The following is a 20,691-nucleotide window of genomic DNA, read 5'->3' as shown; positions in this document are numbered from 1 at the left end:
TGATGTAACTCAGGCAGTTTCTTGTTGCCGAGTTCAAAACTCAATCCCAACAACATGAAACTACCTAAGCCACAGATCAGCTGAGCAAGCAGGGCGGGAGATTCGGCTTTGCATCTATCGGGAGGAGAAGGGAAGGGGGTTGGTAAAGGAAGAAATTCAGCCCCGTCCCCCTTTCCACCCCCACAACCTCCCTAAGGACTAGAGAGTAGACTTTGGGTGGCTGGGTGGGTAGGGGATCTGACTGCCTCTTCAGCTTCTGGTCTAAGCAAATTGCTCAGGAAAACTCTGGTGAAATGGGACCTCCAGCCGCCAACCCCCCGCCCCGCCCCCCAGCCCCGCAGTGGACCTATTCCCCTGCCTCTGGCCCTGGGCGAAGCTGAAGTGTCCTTCCACTCTTGAGCTGGGTCCCCTGTCCTATCCAGCTGGCTCTCTTGCACTCCTCCTAGATTCCCTCTGCTCCTTTCCCTCCCTCAGCTCGACTCCGGCTTCCCTGCGTCTATGGGTGGCCGAACCACAGAGCCTGAGCTTCAGAGCCTCTTCCAGTCAGGCCACTTGCCTGGCAAAGCCCCACAGCCAGGGAGCATGGGGACCGAGAACCTGGGTAAGGCTTGCATCCAAACCAGCAGAAAGCAGAAAAACCTAAGCTTCAAGCTCCAACCCTCTCGAACCCACCCTCCCTCTGCTCCCCCAGGCAGACAACCAGACTGAGCGACAACTAGACCCATGTGTCAACCTCGAGGCGACCCTAAGTGCCCGTGTAGAGAAAGAAGCCAAAAACCACCAATTTACCCCTTTAATCGCCAAACCCCACAGCAACGGGCCGATGAGGGGAGGAGAGGGAGCTCACAGCCACTGCCCTCCACTGCGAGCAGCCACAGGCAAGCCTGGGCTCTCAGCAAGCTCCGATGTCCAAAACACCTTCCTTCCTGTTCTGCCCGCTGCGCCGCCGGGCACCTGGGGACGCCGCTACTCCCCACTCTGCCGCCAAGAGAAGAACAAGAAACCGCTTTTCTTACCTTGTCGCCGCTGCCTCCTCCTGCCACTGCCCGCGCTTCTGCTGCTGCTGTCGAGGGGAGGTGGCTGAGCTCCTCGTCCCCCTCCGGTGGTTAAGTTTATTCCTCTCCTTGGATAGGTGGGGAGCTCTTGGGGTTCCCCCCAGCAGTGGTGGGGGTGCGCCTGGCCCAGCACCCCAGGCAATCAGATCCGTCTGCTCCTCAAGATTGCAGTTTGCTCTCTGCCTCTTTCCCTCCTCCAGTCACCTTTAAATGCATCTTTTACTGCAGCACCACATTATATTTGCAGATCATAAAATCCACCTCTCGCGCGCACCAAGACCGTCCTGACATTACTGTTTTATGACCTTGACTTATTGTGGTCACCTGGATAATATTTAAATCAACGTTATGGTCTCTCACTTACATTAAACCCGCCAAGAGACGTTCTAGAAAGGCTCTAGGAGATGAGTCAAACACAAAACACACACATCCACACACTCAGCCTCTTGGGGGGTGGTGTCGCTAAAAAACACTAAAAACAAAAAACCACCCATTTGAGGATTATGATTTTGGAAATTTATTAGGATTTTTTTCTCCATTAAGGAAGCTACATGCAAAAGATACAACATACAGAATATCTTTAAATAACACAACTGCCAGACAGGGACAGGATGATATTGGGGGGGGGGGTCTGTCTTTGCTTCACTATGTTCTATTTTTAATTTTAATTTTTTAGTTCCTCTGGATGGAATTTCTGAGATGTCAGTGAATGGGGGGTGTGGGGGTGCTGGGAGGTTGGGAGAAAAGCAGAAAGCAGTACAAATACGAGACTTCAAGCAGATTCTCAGAGCAACTGGGAGGTAAAGACACGGAGAGGGTTTGGTGGAGGCGCTGGGCGCTACGACAAACACACAAACACTAGCCGAACTTTCCAAAACGTCTATTTTTCTAAGGAGGAAATGTAGCAAGGAAGAAGTATTCTGAATGTGCTCTGCGAGATTACAGACCTACTCTGGTTGATTTTTATCCTCTTTCCCCCCCTCTAATCGGGTGGATTCAACCTTAACTTTGCATGGAGAACAGGGTGTTGTGTATGAGTGCGTGCGTGAGTGAAGGGTTGACACACACACCAGCCACACTCCCACCCTTGTCTGAGAGCACACCACACCCAAACTCCGGCACCCCATTTCTCATGCTTTAGGTGGACGCATCTTCGCAGCATGAGCCATTGGTCCCTTGGAAGGAGAGTATGAGGTCTTTGCCTTTTTTTTGCAGGCGCGTTGCATTTATACTCAGGGAGGAAAAAATATATACCACCAGGCACAAAGGGAGGAGGGGCGGGGAAAGGAAGGAGGGGGAGAGAGGTGAGGGGGAGGGGAAGCCCCGCGCTCAGGTGAAATTAAAATTGGAGGTCAGTTCCCGGATCCGATTCTCTCGGTTCATTTTCTTGAGTTTCATTCTGCGATTTTGAAACCAGATTTTGACTTGTCTGTCTGTAAGGTTAATGGTCTTGCTAATCTCCAGGCGGCGCTCTCGCGTCAAATACATATTGAACAGAAATTCTTTCTCCAATTCCAGCGTCTGATGTTTAGTATAGGGGCACCTCTTCTTCCTTCCGCTCTTTGCTGTCAGCCAATTTCCTGTGGTGTTTTCTGCCTTTATCTCCTCTGTTAAAAATAACATTATTTACATAAGTATCGCTGAAGAGGCAAACCCTCCAGCTTGCTGCAGCCTTTGCCAGCCTGCTGTTGGGAGGCTGACCCAGCACAGGGGAGCTGCTCTCGCCCCCACAGGCCTGGCTGGTGGGGGTCCTCTCGGGCTCAGGGCTCTTAGAATCTCTTTGGGGCCTAGACTTACAGGGGAGAAGGACAGAAGGTTGTTGCTTCCAAAGCATTATTAAACTGAAATTACTCCAATCCACCTTGACCTAGCAGATTCTGAGTACTCCCTGCTCTCCCTCTGCTTGCTGACCCTGGTGGACACTCAAAACCTCACCAGGCCCTCCCTCCTTTCTGCTCCATTCCAGTTTTGGAAAACTCCAGAAGGAAAAGCATTTTCCAGGCCCCAGACTGGGTTGCAGAGTCCACCCCGCTGTCTAGAGCAATTCCCAGAGAGCTCTGACTTCTTTCAACTCAGTGGAGGGATGCCGCCCCAGTCTCTGCAACCAGAGGCCATTGCAGTTGTCCCTGCACCAGATCTCCAGCCCTTGCTCACACCTGAAGTGCCACAGAGCAACACAGAGATAAGTGCCTTATCTCCCATTGCCAGCTCTTTCTCATTGCCACTTCCCCCAGGTATGAGTAGCTGAGGTAGAGGAGCTTGTGCAAGCAGCAGAGGTCAGTGGCAACAGCTGAGCGGTCCTCAGACATCTGCCCTAGCCATAATACCTAAGGTCAAGGGAGAGAGATATCCTGAGGAAATGCAGCCTTTTGGAAATTTCCTGCCTAGTCTATGTAGACATGTATGCCTGCATGTATGCGTGTATTCTTGTGGATGCACACTCCTACACATATGCACACACACATAGATATGCACACGTGTTTATATAAGGATATAATATAAGTATAGTGTGTATTTCCCATTATCTTATCGACAGTTTCTCTCCCTGGACCACATTCTTGCTGAAATGGACCGGCCTTGCTTCTCAAACAACAGAAGAGACCTTGGCCATCTTTTCTAAGGAAAAACCCAGAGTCCAGAGACCACAGAGGAGCATCCAGCAAAGGACTCTGCTGATGGCTCTGCGCTCTATCTCCCCCCTGTGCCAAATGAAACTTCCAGGTTCCTGGATCTTATTTTGAGGAATGGGATGGGGGCTCTAGGGGAACCAAGAAGCACGAGAAAAATGCAAACTTGAGTCCGCAGTTTAAAACATCCAAATGTCCTTAATTCTGCTCTCACCTCTGCACCTGCAGCCTCCTGCCAAATTGCTTAAAGGCTGTTAACATCTAACTGTAACTCTGTCCCATTTATTTTCTTATTAGGGTTTTTAGGTTTTGGGGGGAGAGAAGACATTACAAATGAGGAAGTCTGGACTGGTGGAGACACCAAAATGGGAGAGGGGGAGGCAAGAAGGGCACAGGCAAAGTGCAGACTGAGAGGGATTAGTTGGGGGTGGGAAGGCTTAGGTTGTTGTGGGGAGGGCATGAGAGAAAGGGGAGCCTACCATGGGGGGCAGAAGATCAGTTAGGAGGTGGACTTGTTAACCTTGACTTTGCTTTGGTGGGGCTTTTCCTTCCCTAAATCTGCACCCTAACCAAGCTCAGGGTCTGGGGAAAGGGCATAAAATGAAACTTTCATGTTGCACACATGCCATAATGAAGGCTTTGTGGTTTTGTGTGCCTTACTCTTTCCCTCACCCTTACGAACACACCTCATCTTCTGGCCAGGGTCTCCATGAGCTGATTTCCCAAGGCCAACTTTGCAGAGGAGATCCAAGAGGGTGAGGCTCTGCCCTTGCCCGCCAAAAGAATGCATGTGCATGTGTGAGTGGGCATATGTGAGTGTGCGCAGAGCATGTGAGAGGGGTGTGTGTGAGTGTGACACAGGTCGCTGCCAGGCATGTGTGTGCCCGCATCCATATACAAAGCACCGAAGATCCAGGCTGCCCCCCGTCCTCTCAGCTCTCACTAGTCCATCTACCTCTATATCCACTGAGCCCCTCTCAGATACAGCCTCCAGTAGCCAGTGCCAAGGGGAGCAGCTTTATTCTCCCCCTCAAGTTGGGCCTTTTCTGATGTTTTTGGCTTCAACTTTTCAGGGAAAGTCAGTCCCCTCAGCTTCAGTCCACTCACTCCTGTTTCCTCCACATTATTTCTCCAGGTGTCAGAGAGAGGTATTGAAGGCCCCCAGTTCCTGCAGCAGAAATGAATCTTGAACCCTGAGCTTGAATTCTGGTTAGGTTTTCTCTCTCCAACCAAAATCACAATGAAATCCAATTAAAGCCACACTCCCGTTCAGGAGAAAACCGCTTGCCATGCACACAGAAATTTCCCAACCACTCATTTGTAAGCTGCTTTTGGAAACCAACGAAAAAAACATTTAAAAAAAATTTAATTAGAAAAAAAGAAAAGAAAAAATGTTTAAAGGGAGACAAAAAACTTACAACGTTTCCAAATGCGCCTTTCCAACGCCATACCCAAGCTAGGCGTCTTGGGGAGGAGGGACGTGGCGGGCAACCCTTCACCTCTACCTCTTCCGGCCCCTGCCCCGCAGCCTGAGGCCCCTGGCCAAGTCAAAAACCGCAGGAGCCCAAACCAAACGCACAAATAAGACCCACAAACAACAAATCGCGCTTTGCAGGAAACAATTTCAACTGGGAGAACGCAGTAAAGCGAAATTTCCTTTTTCCGCAGCCTTCCCTTGTTCCTGGCCCAAGATCGCCATTTTAATCTTTTTTCAAGCTTCGAACCTGAGCGGGGGACATCAGCCCCCCAGGACAACAGCGTAGAGCAAGCAAACCAAGGCCAGCACGCGCCCAGGAACGGTCACCCGCCCTGGACAGCACAAGGCGCCTGCAGGCTGTCCGCGGTGCGCACCGCCCCCGGATCTCGGCGCCCACGGCTGCAGCCTGCCCCGCACCTCCACTTCGCCGCTTACCTTCCCTAGCCAAATAACGCTCCACCAGCCTGGCGCTCAGCAGACACGAGACGCAAGCAGCGGTTGCATTCCCAAGACAGTCCAGGGCCTCCTCGGCCCAACCCTCTCCCTTCCCCCGCCCCGGCCAGGAAGACCCAGCCGGGCCATGGCCCAGGCGGCCTTACCTTTCGCTTCGTTATCGGAGGTGTCTGGGCTGCAGTCGGCGGTTTTGGCCCGCTCCTTTTCACTCTCCAAGGGGCTGCCTTTTGGGCCCGCCAGGCTCTGCTCGGTCTTGATTTCACTGGGGCTGGGAGTCTGGCTGTCGGACTTGGGGGTCTCAGGGAAACTCACTTTGCCACCGAGCTGGGGCGACTCCAGATGTTCTGCGCGCGGGTTGAGACTGGCCCGCTGCTCAAAAGGGGCTTCGAAGTCGTTGGCCCCGGCACAGTGAGGAGGCTTATCCAGAGCGGAGTAGCTTGGGCTGGCGCGGTAGTAGCTGGGCACCGGCACCTCGTGCTCCCCGAGGCAGGACTCTTGCAGGGGGTGGGAGTAGAGAGCTGCCTCGGGGCCACTTTTCGCCCGCTTCTCTGCGCTGTACATGCAGCAGACATTCTCCTCCTTGACACTAGGTGGGTAGGAGCAGGAGGACAGCGGCCTGCCAACAGGTTGTTCCAGACGGTAGGCGGCTTTGGGGTCGCCCCAGGAGTCCAGCTGCGAGAGGTAGGACGGGTAGGTGTTGAGGGTGAGATTGGGGCTGCTGCCCTCGTCCCTCTTGGAGAGCGAGGGCGCGAGCCCGCAGCCCCTCATCACCCCGCAGTTGAAGTCACTCCCAGACTGCATATACATGCCTGCGCTCCGACTATAGCGCTCTCCTCCGCCCGGCGCAGCCAAGGGCTCCGCGTAGGAGTTCGGAGTTACATTGCGAGGGCATGTCATTTTCAGAGAGAGGGGTTTTTAAGGAGCAATACTACATCGGAGGAGCTGACATCTTTTTTTTTCCCCATCGGGGGGGGGGGCGGTTGGAGGGGCTGGAGGGAGAAGAAGGGGAGGGGGGAAATATCAGCTCCATAATTATCCGCGCATTCAGTCCTCACCATGTGACGGCTAGACCAATGGGATTTGAAAATGGCCTTGATGATTCAGACGGCCGTGACGTCAGCGGGGTCAAGTTGTCGGCAGGCGGAGCGCGCAGCGTGGAGTAACAGCGCCACCTAGCAGCCACCTCAGGGTAGGGGCGCCAGAGCCCTTCCCTGCGAACAAAGGAAGCGCCCCAGGGGCGGCAGGGGCAGGAGGGGGGTGGAGAGGGATGGAGGTGGGGGGGGGGTTATAGGGAGAATGGGGTTTGTTTATCTGAGAACCAGACTGTAACTCCTGGGGAGAGGGGGCTAGAGAGGGGGAAAATGCGAGAGAGAGAGAGAGAGAGAGAGAGAGAGGGAAAGAGAGAGGCAACTCGGGGCTCAAAACAGTCAAATTCAAATTAAAAGGTCAAGAGACGATTCAGGTACTTGTTCCCCTTTCCTCATCTCCTCTTTACTCTTCTTGGCCCTCGCCCTCGCTTCTTCCCTTGGGTTGGGAGTGGGGTAAGGTTTGAAGGGGAGGGCTCCAGTGGGCAGAGGAGGGAAGAAAAGTTAAGGAATCCCAAACAGAACTAAAGTTTCTACTCTCCTGCGTCCTCCTTCGTTCGTCAGCCTTGGCCCTTGGGGCTGAGAGCTCAGTTCGAGGACGCCCGTCATGGAAGTTAGTTGAATTGCAAGTTCCCTGTGGCGGTTGGAGGGGGGGGAATATCCAGTGTATGGTGTGGGCCAGGGAGGGGGTCAGGATCACTTCAGGGCTGCTGGGGGAAAGGAGGTTCTGAGGGGATCTAGGGGTCCGGAGAGGAGGATGTCAGCGACCAGAGGCACGGGTTCCCCGACCTGGGAGTGCAGCCTGGGCCTGGTTGAGGGGGGGGGCGGTTCCTGGGTTACCATCTCAGGATCAGGAAGACTTTGGCCTTGGGGTCCATTCAGCTGCTTTGCTCCAGGCCCTAGTGGCCCTTGCTTCACAATTGACCTTGCTCCCACTAAAACAGGTAATATTCCCAGAGAAAAAGAGGGAACCCGCTGGGCCTCAGCCGATTTGGGGGAGTCACGTATCATACGGGAAACCAGGACACCATACGCGACAAAATCTGGCCCAGAGAACTTACAGAATGAATGAGTTGGGGGCATTTTTGAAAGGAGAAAAGGGACGAGTCTATTTTTGTGGTTATTTTTTAATAAAGGGAAACGAGAAATAAGGAGCAAGGTATGTCTCAAATAGTTCTTTCCTTTCTCCATCGCCTTTCTCCCAAAGCGAACTAAACTCTCCACGCCTTCCATAGGAAACGGAATCAGGAGAATAACTTGTTTTTCCGGTCGCCCCACATTTTCCGCTGGATGAAGCCTCGGGTTTTGACTTTCGGAAGGGCTAAAGCATGGCGGGCAAAGGGCTGGAGCTCCGGGCGCCCTGGTGTGGAGGAGTAAGGAAGCTGGATCGCTTCTAGGAAGGCCCGCGGCTGCTAGAAGGGGACTTCAGAAAGAAATCCGCCGGATTCTCTAATGCAGGGGGCCAGAGAGAAGGAACAGAGAGGTCCCCAAACCCCGGAAAAACTGGAAGAACATCTGTAATGTGTGACTTTCTTGCCGGGCCAGCCAGGGGAGATTTGAAATGGTTTTGTGTTTTGATTTGCAGGGGTCGCCGTGGGCTCGGCACAAGGGTTGGCCCAGGCAAGGTTAGGCTGTTTAGGCCCCAGAGGAGACTTGGGACAGCCTGGGCAGCAGTCAATCCAGGGAGCCATTTGTCCCACCGCCCACCCGAGGGAAATGACTGAGACTTTATGGCCACTCTGTTTGTATTATCTGCATAAGTCTTCCCCCACCAGTTTGATCGAAACTGTTCGCTTTTACGAGGACCCAACGAAAATTCCTCGTCATATTTATCAGTCGGGGATAAAAATTTAGTATGGGAACTGATATTTCCTCATTTATGGGGCGATGAAATTAAAGACCAAAGCAATTGAGAATTATATGGCTTTGGGGGGTTCCCTCCCCCCTCTTTCACATCTCTTATTTTCCTGCTTGGTGTGCCTGTCCCTGGAGTTAGGCCTCCCAGTCCCCTGCCCTTGCCCCCTGTTTTGGGGTCTGCTGGGCCCTCTCCCCCATGCCCAGGTGCCCCTTGGTCACCAGCCTTTCCTGGTTTTTCTCTCAGTGTTAGTACGTGGGGGCCAGGACAGCGCTACCAGAGCCTCTGTCAGGCCAGGCTTGGATCTGGTTGGGGTGGCAGAAAGATTTCGAAGAGACTCTCAGAGGAAGGGTCGGAGCGCAGCCTGGGAGTGTGTGAGGGAGGCAGAGGAAGAGGGTGAAGGAGACAAACTCCAGATTACCTCTCAAAACCAGCGAGCCCCTAGGCTTAACCTGGGGGAACCTGCGGGAGAGGAGTGGAGACGCTGGCCTTAAGACCTGTCTCCCCCTACCAGCCTGACCCCCATCCCAAACTCACTCCTTACCTCAGACGTGGGAGGGAAATGGAGATGCTTCAGAATCCTTGCAATTATTAATGGAAGTAATCCTCGAGGGAGAAGGAAACTCCCGCCTCGACTCCCACTTCCTCACAAGAACGAATAGTGTTTAAAGTTGAAATAATTAGAAGTATGATAAACACGGCCCATTAATGAAAAAAGAAACCAAATTCATCAGCCTAAGTGGGACCCCCGGTGGGACAAATGTTTGCCTTTAATTACGCAGTATAAACGCAAACCCGGAGCTGTTAAACAAGAGCCTGTGCGGACGCAGACTTGCATAACTTGTTGGGTTTTTGCAGACTTTGGGATTCTGCCCCAGTGGGGGCGAAGAAGAAAAATATGCGAGGGTGAGGACGGGGTAAGGGGAGCATTTGTGCGGGTCCGGGAAAGTACAGTGGGAGGTGGGTCCCAGCCCTGCCCCCTTGGGCTCGCTGTTCCCGAGGCCAGGAGCAAAGGCTGTTTCTGTCTTATTGTTCAGGCCTGGCGTTCAAAGGCACTCGAGCTGCCATGGCCGTCCCGCCTGCTGCCGCTGCCAAGCGCCCACCAGCCCTGCTTCACAGGGCCAAGATCCTCAGGCTCGTGCCCCTGGGGAACTAGATTGGGGTCCAAGAAAAGTCTATTGCTAGAATCCCCGTTAAGCCATTTCACCAACTTTCTGGGAGTGCCGAGAGACCTGAACCTATGCCTGACTCGGGGCTCCCCCTTTTTGCCTCAACTAGGGGATGTGAAAATCCAGAGGCTGCAGGCCAGAGTGGGACTCAGACTATGCCCACGTCTAGATAAATCCCACCTACCCCAAGAGCCCTGGCCTCTTGTGCCCTTCCTCCCAGTACCCAGACCCTGGAATGGCAGCAGGGATAGGCAGCCGGGCCTCCTGCCATCCCGTGGGACTGTGAGCTCGGCGGCGATGGAGGAAGGTGCTCCTTACATACTCCAGGACGATCGGGTGGGTTCCAGAGGGCAGGCCGAGGGCTGGGGAACTAGGGGCTCCCACGTGAAAACAGAAGGAAAATGGAGTGCTCAACAAACAGAAAGGAATCTCGGCTGTTTTCTGGGCTCTAGCGCTGGAAAACACCCCAGAAACACTCTAAAATCTCCAAGGAAAATTAGCAAAGTTTCCCCCAAGAGGTTAGAGGAGTCATCGGGGGCAATTCCAAAGGTGAAGAGAAAAAAGGAAGAGTGTCTCTCCGTTTGGGGTAAAATAATAAAGTGTGTGTATTGAAATCTCATCAAACGAAATGGAAAACAAAATCACACAAACAAGAAAATTGCAGGCTCTTTTCCTCTTATGTTGGAGGCCGAGATCAATCATTCTCTTTTCAAAGCTTAAAGGAAAAGATTTGTTTTTCTTTTCGCTAACATCGGGCTCTGCCCTGCTTAATTGGGAGCAGGGAAGTCCCAGACAAAATGTAAAATTCTCAGAAGCCCAGAAAAGAGCTTTTCAGACAGGTACGAGAGGGAGGTGGAAGACCAAGGACCCTTGGAGGGGCCTCTGGTTTCCTCGGGTCTCGCAGCCACCCCGGCAGCCCAGCTGTCAGAGTCGATCTCACGTCCGGACGGTGTACACAAATTTGCACCCAGATACTATGCAGTTTACCATCTACACACATGTCTAAATTGTGCTTAATTGTGTGTACAGAGCCACAAATATTCACCTTTACCCCAAAAATGCTCCCTGCGATCCCTGCATCCCGAAGTCTGATAACCTGAGCCAGCACAACTGCTTTCTTGCCTTTTGGAAGCCGACCAGTTATTTAACTTTGCCTCCTGAATCGAAACCAGAGACCAAACACATCTGAGAGAAGCTTTGGGAGGAGGAGATGGATGGGAGGATGTCTTAGGGGGAAGGCCTTGCTCCCCATTTTAATGGTTTTCTTCCAAGTTGCCCCAGTAGGTCAGATTTCCAGCCAGAGCCAGGGCTGTAGTTGAGCCGGCTTACTCGTGAGAAAACGCCCGCTCCTTCCTTACCGGCTAAATTCTTTTTCCAAGATCTCTGTTTTCCATCGTTCTTTCTCTCTTTCATTCTCCTTCCTTCCTTCTTTTTCTCCTTCCTTCCCTCTCTTTATTTGCTCCTTTCTCTTTTTCTTTCCTTCTCTTTTTTCTGCAATTCATTTTTCCTTCTCTTTTTCTGATCCTTTCTCTTTCTTAATTTGTTATCTTCATTTCCCCTTTTCCTTCTTTCTTTCCGTATTACACAATTTATTCCTTGCTTTTTTCTTTCCTCCTCAATCCTTTCCTTCCCCCTTGACCTTCTCCCCTAGCCTTTCTTGTTTGTCTCTGTTGAGCTCTTCTCAGTGAGGGGAGAGCACCAGGCTCGGTCGCATCCCTCCCCAGCCCGGCTGCTCAGGCTTGGAGTTGACCTTCTCCCGCCTTCTGTCTTAACTCAGCTCCTCACAAGGCGAAGTGTAGGACTGCCAGCAGCCGAAGGCCAGGCCTCAGCAGTCGCCATTAGAAAAGGAGTAGCCGGCGCTGGGGCACGTCTCTACTGACTCGGATAGCTCCCTGCAGTGCCGGTTCCAGAGCTCAGGTATTTTCATTTCCATCGCTCCAAAGGACCCGTGTCCACCAGGCCGTCTTTGGAAAAGTCGCTCCATCCAGACCTTCAGAGCTGAACATTAAAATAGCCCCAATTTGAGCTCTATTGATTTCTCCAAGGCTGGAGTCATGGGAAATAAAGCAGAGGGGTTCTGTTAGTTTCAGGTGTGTGTGGGGGGCAGATCCAATAGGTCATCGGTGGGCTTAGCAGCCTAAGGCCATGTCCCCATTTGGGCACCTTTGTTCTCCGAACTCCAGGACCACAGCCCTGCTTGTCGTCCTTCTCCTTCGGTCCTCCAACCACTGCAAACTCTGGTCAGGAATTTCTTGGCGTTTAGAATTCTGTCTTTCTTCAAACCCATTGTGGGCTTTGCAAAAGGCAGGGATCCGGGGCCGTGTGTGCAGAGACCCTCTCAAATCCCAAGTTAGCGGTCTGAGTCAAGGTTATGGGTCTCCACTTTATGCAGTGGGTTGAGGGTTTGTACAGGGTTTTGTGTGTGTGTGTGTGTGTGTGTGTGTGAGAGAGAGAGAGAGAGAGAGAGAGAGAGAGAGAGAGAGAGAGAGAGAGAGAACGGTGCCTGCATGCAGGAGAACAAGGGGGCGTGATGGGGAAGTCTCCTCCCGCTGACACTGTCTAAACTTTGGGGGTCTGTAAGGGTGTCTCTCAAGATTATAGTGGACAGATCTCTCCTGGAGACCTGCAGTCTCTGTTGACTAGCAGCCCCCAAAGCTGGGTCCAATGAGGGCTTCAGGAAGGATTGACCCCAAACTCTACGCCTTGTTTTGCCTTAGGTAAGTGAGGCAGCTCCAGACACCACGCCCCACAGAGACCCCAGAGCCTCTCTCCCGCCAGCCAACCTACCCAAAATCCTAAGATTTCATTCCATGGCAAAATAAAAACTTTAAGTTTTTTTAAAAAGGGAGGAGGAATCTTGTAAAATTTTTATGCCAAACAAAGTTATAAAAACTTCCCAGGCGTTGCCTTTTCCAAAGGTTTATATGAATAATAAAGAGTGTAGTCGCGTGCACAGGGCTCGGGCAGACTCTGAGAAGGGAGGGTTCAACAAACAGTATTATCCAGCCCTGGGGCACTAGGAAACCCCAGGGGCTGCCCCCTTGAGGGAATATTGGCCCAGAAACGAATTGCCCTACAGATTCCTGAAAGGGGCGGGGAGAGGGAAGGGGTGGCGCCCTTGACTTCCTTGAAGTTCAAAGTTCTTTGCCTTGGTGAGAAAAGCCCTCTCTGCCTTCAGCCCACTCGAGAAATTATTCCAAGGTAGTTCCTCCCTCTCATGTTAAAAACTGGCTCCAGGTATCCCCAACTCTGTTCACCTTTCAGACATCTGATCTGCAACTTTCTTGTCCCCCCCAAAGCAGAGCTTCCCATCCTCTCCATCTGGGACGCCTAGCACCCATGGGCTTTCTCTCAGGGGTGCTTGATGGGGCTTGTGTGAATCATTTTCCAAGGGGCCCTTGCATTGCCATTCCCCAGCAACCTAGAGGCCTGAGTGACAAAGAAACCCCAAACTCAAGGCTGGCCCCAACCCATTTCTCCTTTCAAGTCCCCCAGGTTCACCTTGCACCCCCAAAACCCATAGTGGGAGGGGGAGGGGCCCAGAATGCTCTCTCTCTCTCAGCCCACACCACTTAATACCCTTGTAAACTCCCACGTGCGCTATAAACTTGGATTTTTACAACCAACATTCCTCCTTAGCTCCGGGAAACTTTGAACTCGGCCTCGGGTTTATTTACTGGGGGGGGGGGGGGAGACGGGAGGCGGGAAAGGGGGTTGGGGAGCAGGGAGCTGAGAAAGGCTAGAGAAGAGGGCAAAATGCGGAGCAAGGGGGTGATAGAGTTGGGGTCTGGGGAGTGTTGGGGGTGCCAAGACCGTCCACTGAAGGTTTGTTTACTATTTAGGGCGGAAGCGTTTTCGAACACAGTCCAGACTGGGTCGTTAAGAGAGAAATGAAACTGGGTTTAGAGGCACGCGGGGGGGCTGGGGGGCGCTTTATGGCGGCGTCTAGACCAGGATCTTTTGTTCCCCGGCAGCGCCATGGCTGGAGGGGATTACCCGGAGAGGTTGAGCCCCGAGTGCCCCTGACCGGCGAAGGGGGTTGGCTATACCCGGGGCCCAAAGGTGGGTTTGTTTGGGGGACAGAGACCCCTTTTTTCTCATTTTAGAGGGTCAACAAAGACTGGCAGGTTCCTGGGCCTGGGTCACAGAAACCTTTGTTTTTCTTTCACTATGACCACCCCCCAACCCATCTTTCAAAATTCCCATCTGGAGCTGGGGATCTTTTCTGGGCCGCACATTTCAGGGAAAGTGGTAGCTGTGGATTTAAAATATTTTTCTTCGAAATCAGGAACCATTTGGAGATTAATATTTTGCTTTATAACAGGTTCATTATACAGAGTTATCTTCATCTTATTTTATTGGAAACATGGCCGGCAGGCAAATATTCTTTGATATGACTAGTGGATAAATATCACATATCTAGAGAAGTCTCGCACACATACACGCACACACACACGCACACACACACACACACACACACACACCATCACACACACAGAGGACCCTCAGTTGCATTTCTGCCAACATTGAACACTGCCAGTGGTTACACACCACAGAGAACACAAGCCCTAAATGTGCATGTGGTCAGGTTTACTCCATACAACAGGAAAAGCTTACAAGTAATATTCCTTATCATGTCACCATAGGCACACTGACTTAAAGAAAACATTTGCGTGTGGGCACATGGTGAAACTGTGGGGCTGCATATACAGCCCAGTTTGCAAATTTTGTCTCAAAACCACATTTACAAGTTAGAGATTCAGATACCTAAGCTACAGGGATTTTTGTCATCAGAAACAATGGCGGAGCCTAGATGCGGTAGTCCATGGTCTTTCCTCCAACAGAAGTGTATTGACAAAAAAACATTTTCTTTGAATTACATAAGAACAGTTCCAAAGAGAGGGGAAAGATGAGAGAATTAATCCCAAATCTCTGCCCCCAAATAACGAATTTGGATCAGAGACTGCCAAAGTGTTCTCACTGAAAGCGCAGAAAAGGCTATAGTTATCTTTCTAGAGAAGAAACATGCAACAAATATTGATGGGTGTGGTGACTGTCCCCACAGGTCATCTTCTTCCCCAGTGCCCCACCCCATGCCAACCTCTTAGAGAACAAATCTCTGGGGCTTTCTCCTCTGGGACACACAGTGTATAAACATCAGGGTGGCCCCAGCCTAAGATCTTGTGTCTGGAGGAGCCAAGCCATTTGTGCTTGAGGAAGGGGCCCAGCCCCACCTTCCCACCCTCCAGTATGGCCAAGATGAGGAAAGGGAGGGGGCTAGTTTTTCCTCCTCTCCCCTCCCACCTTCAAAATTGTATATTAAAATTCCAATACAGTCTTCTCATAGAGAAAAAAACGAAAGCCCTACCCTCAATCCTACACATTTAACTGCAACAGACGGAGACATCTGGCGGGAGGGCGGCGGAGCCAAGAAAATTCCTATAAATTTAAATTCGATGATGGTTACAATTAACTCCATAACAAACGTGTACTTAAACGGAAAGCATTGCTGGGTGTTTGGACGCAGCTTGGGCTGCACGTGAGAAAGGAGAGCTTTAAGAGGAGACTTAGAATGTCCTCAGCTTGAGAGCAGGAGGAAGTTATCGCCACACTCTTGCCCCTGCCAGTGGAGAGGGGGTGCAGGCCCACCAGCTCTGGTCTACCTCACCTTCATGCAATCCCCTGTGCTCTGCCCACCTGCCTCCTCCTCTGCCTTGGGAGCATTGAGGGTTTTAAGAAGAGAGGGGCTAATAAAAAGGTCAAATAAAATAATAATATTGAACAGAATGAAATATCTTTATTTGCCACCAAAAAAAAAATTTCACAGCAATCCCTCTGGGACAGGAGTACGGTGGGGATTGCACATGTACACGCACTCACGCACATGGAGAGATGGGTGACTCGAATCTCATTCCAGGCGAGGACTCCCCCCATCCCCTCCAGGTAAAAAGAAACGCTTGTGAAATTTATTTACAAAAATTCAGGCCCCAGCATGGGGGAGGCGCCCAATCCCATCTCCCTACTGCCTCATCCATCCAATCTTTTTTTTTCCTTAAAAAAAAAAAAAAAAAAGGAGGTAACAACTGCGAAGACTATAGCTATAAATCCATGGAGTGGGTCACGACTTGGAAAAAGGCTGAGAAACCTCAATGCACCAGTTAAGAAATTTCAAATGAGGGCTCTACACATTCAAGAACGAACAGCTAGGCTCTGGGCAGGGCCTGGGCACAGACGGAGGTAGGACACGGACTTTGCACACCTAACACCAGGTCGAAGGTACAGAAATTTCACAGCAAGGCAGAATCACATTTAGCTGCCCCCTAGCAGTGGGGCGGGTGGGGTAGGGGAGGGGAGCACGAGAAGTCTCCCCTCGCAGACATGGTGTCTTAGCAGATCTTTTCACTTGGGCAAGGGAAAGCTTTTAGTTCAAGGATTGTTCGGCTCAGGCGCCCACGTCTCTCGCCCCTCCCCCACCCAATCCGAGCAGCAAGACATTGTCGCGAGGTGTGTTTTCTTTTAAATAAACAGTCTTGGCCTCGGCGCCAACGGAATCCACTCACTGTGGGTCAGACATTTCCCTTTATCCTCCCCCCCCCCCTTCCAGGCCCGGTGCCTATCCCACAGTGAGAGTCAGACCGAAGGTGAAGGAGGTTCCGGAAAGAAGTTCGGGCAACGGCAGTGGGGGCCAGCCCTGGCCACAGTCCAGTTTTCCACCCGCGGAAAGAAGGCGAGTTAAGAAATAAAAAATAAAAATAAAATAAAATAATTTCCCCCTTTTCCCCCTCCCCCAAAAGGGCCCGGTCTGCGGTTACAGCAGAGGATTTCCCGAGAAATACTGCAGCCGGTCTCTGCTTAGTTTTTTTTCTTTCATCCTTCTGTTCTGAAACCAAATTTTCACTTGTCGGTCCGTCAGGTTCAGCATCCGGGACAGCTGCAGCCGCTTCTCTTTGTTGATATATACGTTGAAGAAAAACTCTCGCTCCAGTTCCCGGATCTGGAATTTCGAATAAGGGCAGCGCTTCTTGCGGGTGCGGGGGGCGTCTGGAGGGGAGGGGGGGCAAGTGCGAGGAGGGGGGAAAGAGACACGTGAGACCCGGGCGACCCCTGCCCGCTGAGCGCTCAGCGGTCCTTCTCCCAGACCCACAGCCCTCCCGCCAGGCCCGCCGGCATCTCGGCGCGGGCCGCAGCGCGGGGGCCAGCCACGAATTCCCTGCCAGGTCTAGCTCGTCCCAATCCCAGGCCAACGCAGGACCTCCTCCCCTCAGGCGAGAACCCTAGTTGATGGAGTCTGGGGAAGAAGGAAGCCAGCCGGGGCCAAGTGCGTCCCCGCCGCCCCCTCCCCCGCTTGCTCAGCCGCCGGCCTCTGCCCTTCCTCGCGGCCCTCCTAGTAGCTCTGGAAACCCACCACCCCTTCCCCCAGAAATCAGGGGGTAACCACGGAAAACAAGCGCGCAGAAGACAGCAGGCGAGAGCAGGGGGAGGAGGGGAGGAAGCGAGCGAGCAGGCACCAGGGACACTCGAGAGTCGTTTCCGGGGGCCCTGGCGCCCCGGGACGCCCGGCGGGCCGCGCTTTCCCTGCCGCCGGGTTAGGCCGGCGCTGAGGCCGCGGAGCGCAGAGAAACGCCGAGACTCAGGCCTGGAGCAGAGTGGCGTCCGGAGCCGCCTCTCTCCAACCCCCCGCCGCTGCTGACCCCGGGTGGCTCCAAGTTCTGCTCAAGGACCCGCGAACACACTAGTTTGAACATTTCAAAAATAGTTTTTAAAAGAAGCAGAGCAGCCCTGGCTGGCCTCTCGGATCTGAGGTTCTGCTCCATTGCCTCTCTCCCCCACCACTCCCCCTCTCTGAGTTTCTCCCTGTCTTTCCTTCGCCCTCCCCTTTCTCCCCCTCCACCCCTCCCCTCCCTCCCACCCCCCAGCAGCCCGGCTCCCCATCCTTCCTTAAATGCTTCTCTAAGTTCACGATCAAAGTTAATATCGCCCGCGATGGTGGCGCTTTTAAAAATTTCACAGACAGAGGGAGATAACGGGGAGGGGGGTTCACCCAGCTTTTGCAAAGAGCCCTTTTCCCTCCCTCCCCACCCCTTCTCCATCGTAAAAAGTCGAGTCGTTGGGAGAGAGGGCTTTGTAGGTTATAATAAAATCCTTTGAATGCTTATAAAACTCCACATAAAATCGGACTGACCCAAAACACGAGGCCGTCCGCGCTCCTCTCGCCTCCCCCCTACTCTCGCCCTCCCTCTCTCGCTCCCTCCCTCGCTGCCCGCGGGTTTCCCCGCCGCTGCTACCTACTGGGGGCGGCTCCCTTGGCCGTCTCCTTGGCCGCGGAGTGGGCTGAACCGGACGAGCTGGGATTTGTGTTTTCCTCCTCCGCCTCGGCCTCGGCACCCGCCTCAGCCCGGGACGCTAGTCCCGAGGCCGGGGGCGCCTCGGGCTCCCCCTTGGCCTCACCCTTGCCTGGGCAGGGGGGCTCGGCAGGCGCGTCGCCACCACCGCAGTAGGCGTTGTCGAAGAAGCGGTCGAAGGCTTGAGGCAGGACGCTGTTCTTGTTGACTGAGGAGTAGAAGCCGGCAGGGGCTGCGTGCGGGGCGCTGGGGTGGTGGTGGCCGCCGTAGGAGCCTTCGTTTTTCATGAGGATCTCGGTGACGGTAGAAGGAGGCAGGCACTCCCGGTGCATAAGCTCGTCGGCCGCCGCATAGCAGGAGGAGTAGCTGTTCCGGTGGTGCCACTTGCCGGATGGCTCCAGGCCGTAGGAGACCTCTCGGACCGGGGGCACTTGGGCCGAGTAGGGATAGGAGATCTGACGAGAGGGGGCCTGGGGCAGGAAGGAGGAGACCGTGGAGAATTCGGGCACGTAGTAAGTGCAACTGGGCAGATAGAGGTTGGAGGCACAGCTCCCTCGCTCGCCGAAATCAGCGCCTCTCTCCTTGCGCGACGGCGAGCAGAAGTTGCCCAGGTTGACCGAGTTAAACATCGTTCTCTTCTCCTGCCGGCTCCAGATGGAGGTTTTGGACCCGGTCTAGCGAGGGGGGAAAATTTGGGAAGGCGAGATGACGCGTTATCCGTCTTAGTCTCTCTCCCCGAGCACGTGATCCAAAGTAGATATTGTCATATATCAGTTCGGAGCACTTCGCAGACGTAGGAGGGGTTCTCTCTTAGGTAAGATGGGGACGTTCAGGCGATTGGTTTGCAAACACCGCAGAAACATTATGAAAATCAATTGCAGATTTGTATTCGTTTTTCTCTCGTCACTCCCCTCCTCTCCATTCCACAGAGCGAGCAAAGGAGGAGAGAGAGAGAGTTGGGGTGGGGTGGTTGGTGGGATGGGCGGGGGCGGTGGCGGTGGCTGGGAGGGGGTAATTGTATTTTTTTTTTAGCTGCCGCTCTCTTTTTCCCCAGGATTGGGTGAAGGAGGAGGGCTCTCAAGTGTGGGGAGGGGGGTCTTGCCTCCTCCCCGTGATCAGCCCGAGACTAGGGTGGGGACGAGGACCTCTTTCCCCACTGCCTGATTTGCCAGAGAAGTGAATCCTTTTCCCCAACTCTCAGAGTGTCTTACCCAGACAACCCGCAGAGGGGCCAGCGCCTGTTTAGAAGAGTTTGAAGAAGTCTATTCTTTTCCTGGCCAGGGCTGGGTGTCACGACTCCCTTGCGCCTTTGGAGAGACTCCTGGGAAGAGTATCTTAAGTTTCCCAAAGGTGAAGCAGCCCAGTAGCAAGTCAGTGTCCCAACTTTGTCTGGCTTGCTGTGCTGCCGGCGGCTAGGGACTCAGATTAGTCATAAACGAGTGGTAAGCAGTGCGCCAGCCGCCCAGCCGGTGCCTGGTGAAGTCTGGGAAAAACCTTCTCTAATGTCGTGTTAAATATTTAGTATGAGAGAGTGGCCCTGGGTGAATATTTCATGCCTGCCTTTATTGTCAATCAATGCACAGAAAGCTTCATCCACCTTGGATTTTTAAATCTCAAACCCCAAAGAAACAAGTTGAAATGAGAGCCATGTATCTTCTCTTTGTGTTGGGGGCCCAGCCTCAGCGTGGGGGCTGAAAAGCCCAGTGTCAGGGTCCTGGAAGGATATGATGGGGGGCTAGATATGGGGCTTCTATCCTTAGATGATTTGGGGGGCAGTGAGGTGGGTGATGGGGCCAGGCATAGGTCTACAGAACAGACCAGCAGGGCTGTGGAAAGGAGCTGAGGAACCTGGTCGGGCAAGGCAGGACCAGGGGCCACGCCCTAGTGGAAGCCACCAACCCAGCTCCTGGGTGCTGCAGCCAGGCCTTGGTACCTCCTTCCTCTTTCTCTTCCACATCTGCCACCCTTCTGGATGGCTGTGGCCCAACGGGTGGACTCAGTGGTTCTGTTCTCCCTTGCCCATTCCTCTGGGCACCACAGGACACATTTGGGCAGTTGAAAATCACTTTATTAAAAGGTTCTGGACTGAGTCCAAGGGACCAGAGCAACTGCCACAAGCAGAGAGCAACCTTGGATCCAAGGAGGAGCTGCTGGGGCACCATTTGTTCGGGTAGGAGGAGAGGAACTGAAGCGCCCAAGGACTCAGCCCCATTGCACTCTCAGGGAAAGCCAGAGTGGCCCAATTCTCTTTACACCTTACCTCTTGGTTAAAATTGGTTTCCACTTTTAAAATATCATTTGGGTTTGATTTTCCTTGCAGAACACGATGAGGTACTGAGACCCAAAATCAGATGTGAAAGACACAATTTGCCTTGTCCCCAAATACAGCGTCCCAAATCCATTCCTTCTCAACCATCCTGCCTCCCCAAAATTGATCTACCTTTAGAGCAATACCTGCGGAGGGGGGGGGATCCGCTGCCACCATGAGTCCCTTTCTTGGGTGGCTCTGGCATACCCAGAGATAGGCCTCCGGCACCCCTCTACCCGTTCATCCATCGCTGGGTGCTGCTTCCCAATCCCTTCTTTAGTCCTGACCAGATCTTAACTGAGGGCAAAGAGGAACTACAT

At 53.0% G+C, this 20,691-nt stretch overlaps 3 protein-coding genes across 3 annotated transcripts in view; all 3 read right to left on the bottom strand.

Moving 5' to 3' along the window:
* The window catches only part of HOXC6 (homeobox C6), a 39,998-nt gene extending 38,689 nt beyond the window's left edge, over positions 1–1,309 (bottom strand). The window contains exon 1 of the mRNA XM_074325606.2: positions 1,017–1,309. The gene's annotated coding sequence lies outside the window, so the exon portion shown is untranslated. The remainder of the gene's footprint in view (positions 1–1,016) is intronic.
* A 265-nt stretch (positions 1,310–1,574) lies between these two features.
* HOXC10 (homeobox C10) lies at positions 1,575–6,596 on the bottom strand. Its single transcript, XM_019724369.3, has 2 exons — positions 5,759–6,596; positions 1,575–2,662 (listed from the first exon to the last, which is right to left on the bottom strand). The coding sequence occupies exons 1-2, from the start codon at positions 6,507–6,509 to the stop codon at positions 2,385–2,387; spliced, it is 1,029 nt and encodes a 342-aa protein (XP_019579928.1). The 5' UTR covers positions 6,510–6,596; the 3' UTR covers positions 1,575–2,384.
* A 6,940-nt stretch (positions 6,597–13,536) lies between these two features.
* HOXC11 (homeobox C11) lies at positions 13,537–19,014 on the bottom strand. Its single transcript, XM_074319087.2, has 2 exons — positions 18,011–19,014; positions 13,537–16,762 (listed from the first exon to the last, which is right to left on the bottom strand). Exons 1-2 carry the CDS (start codon positions 18,690–18,692, stop codon positions 16,530–16,532), a joined length of 915 nt encoding a protein of 304 aa, XP_074175188.1. The 5' UTR covers positions 18,693–19,014; the 3' UTR covers positions 13,537–16,529.
* Between the last annotated feature and the right edge of the window lie 1,677 nt (positions 19,015–20,691).

Source organism: Rhinolophus sinicus, chromosome 1 (assembly GCF_057876585.1).
Source record: "Rhinolophus sinicus isolate RSI-liver-muscle chromosome 1, RSI-T2T, whole genome shotgun sequence".
Taxonomy (NCBI): domain Eukaryota; kingdom Metazoa; phylum Chordata; class Mammalia; order Chiroptera; family Rhinolophidae; genus Rhinolophus; species Rhinolophus sinicus.
This window is presented reverse-complemented; position numbering and strand designations above follow the sequence as displayed.

What these genes read in the sequence shown, in the direction of transcription:
- HOXC10 (XM_019724369.3), bottom strand. Translation starts at nt 6,509, where the DNA reads ATGACATGCCCTCGCAATGTAACTCCGAACTCCTACGCGGAGCCCTTG. An exon ending in CTCCGATAACGAAGCGAAAG is followed by an intron (nt 2,663 to 5,758) that starts GTAAGGCCGCCT and finishes TATTTTTAACAG; the next exon opens with AGGAGATAAAGGCAGAAAAC.
- HOXC11 (XM_074319087.2), bottom strand. Translation starts at nt 18,692, where the DNA reads ATGTTTAACTCGGTCAACCTGGGCAACTTCTGCTCGCCGTCGCGCAAG. An exon ending in GGCCAAGGGAGCCGCCCCCA is followed by an intron (nt 16,763 to 18,010) that starts GTAGGTAGCAGC and finishes CCTCCCCTCCAG; the next exon opens with ACGCCCCCCGCACCCGCAAG.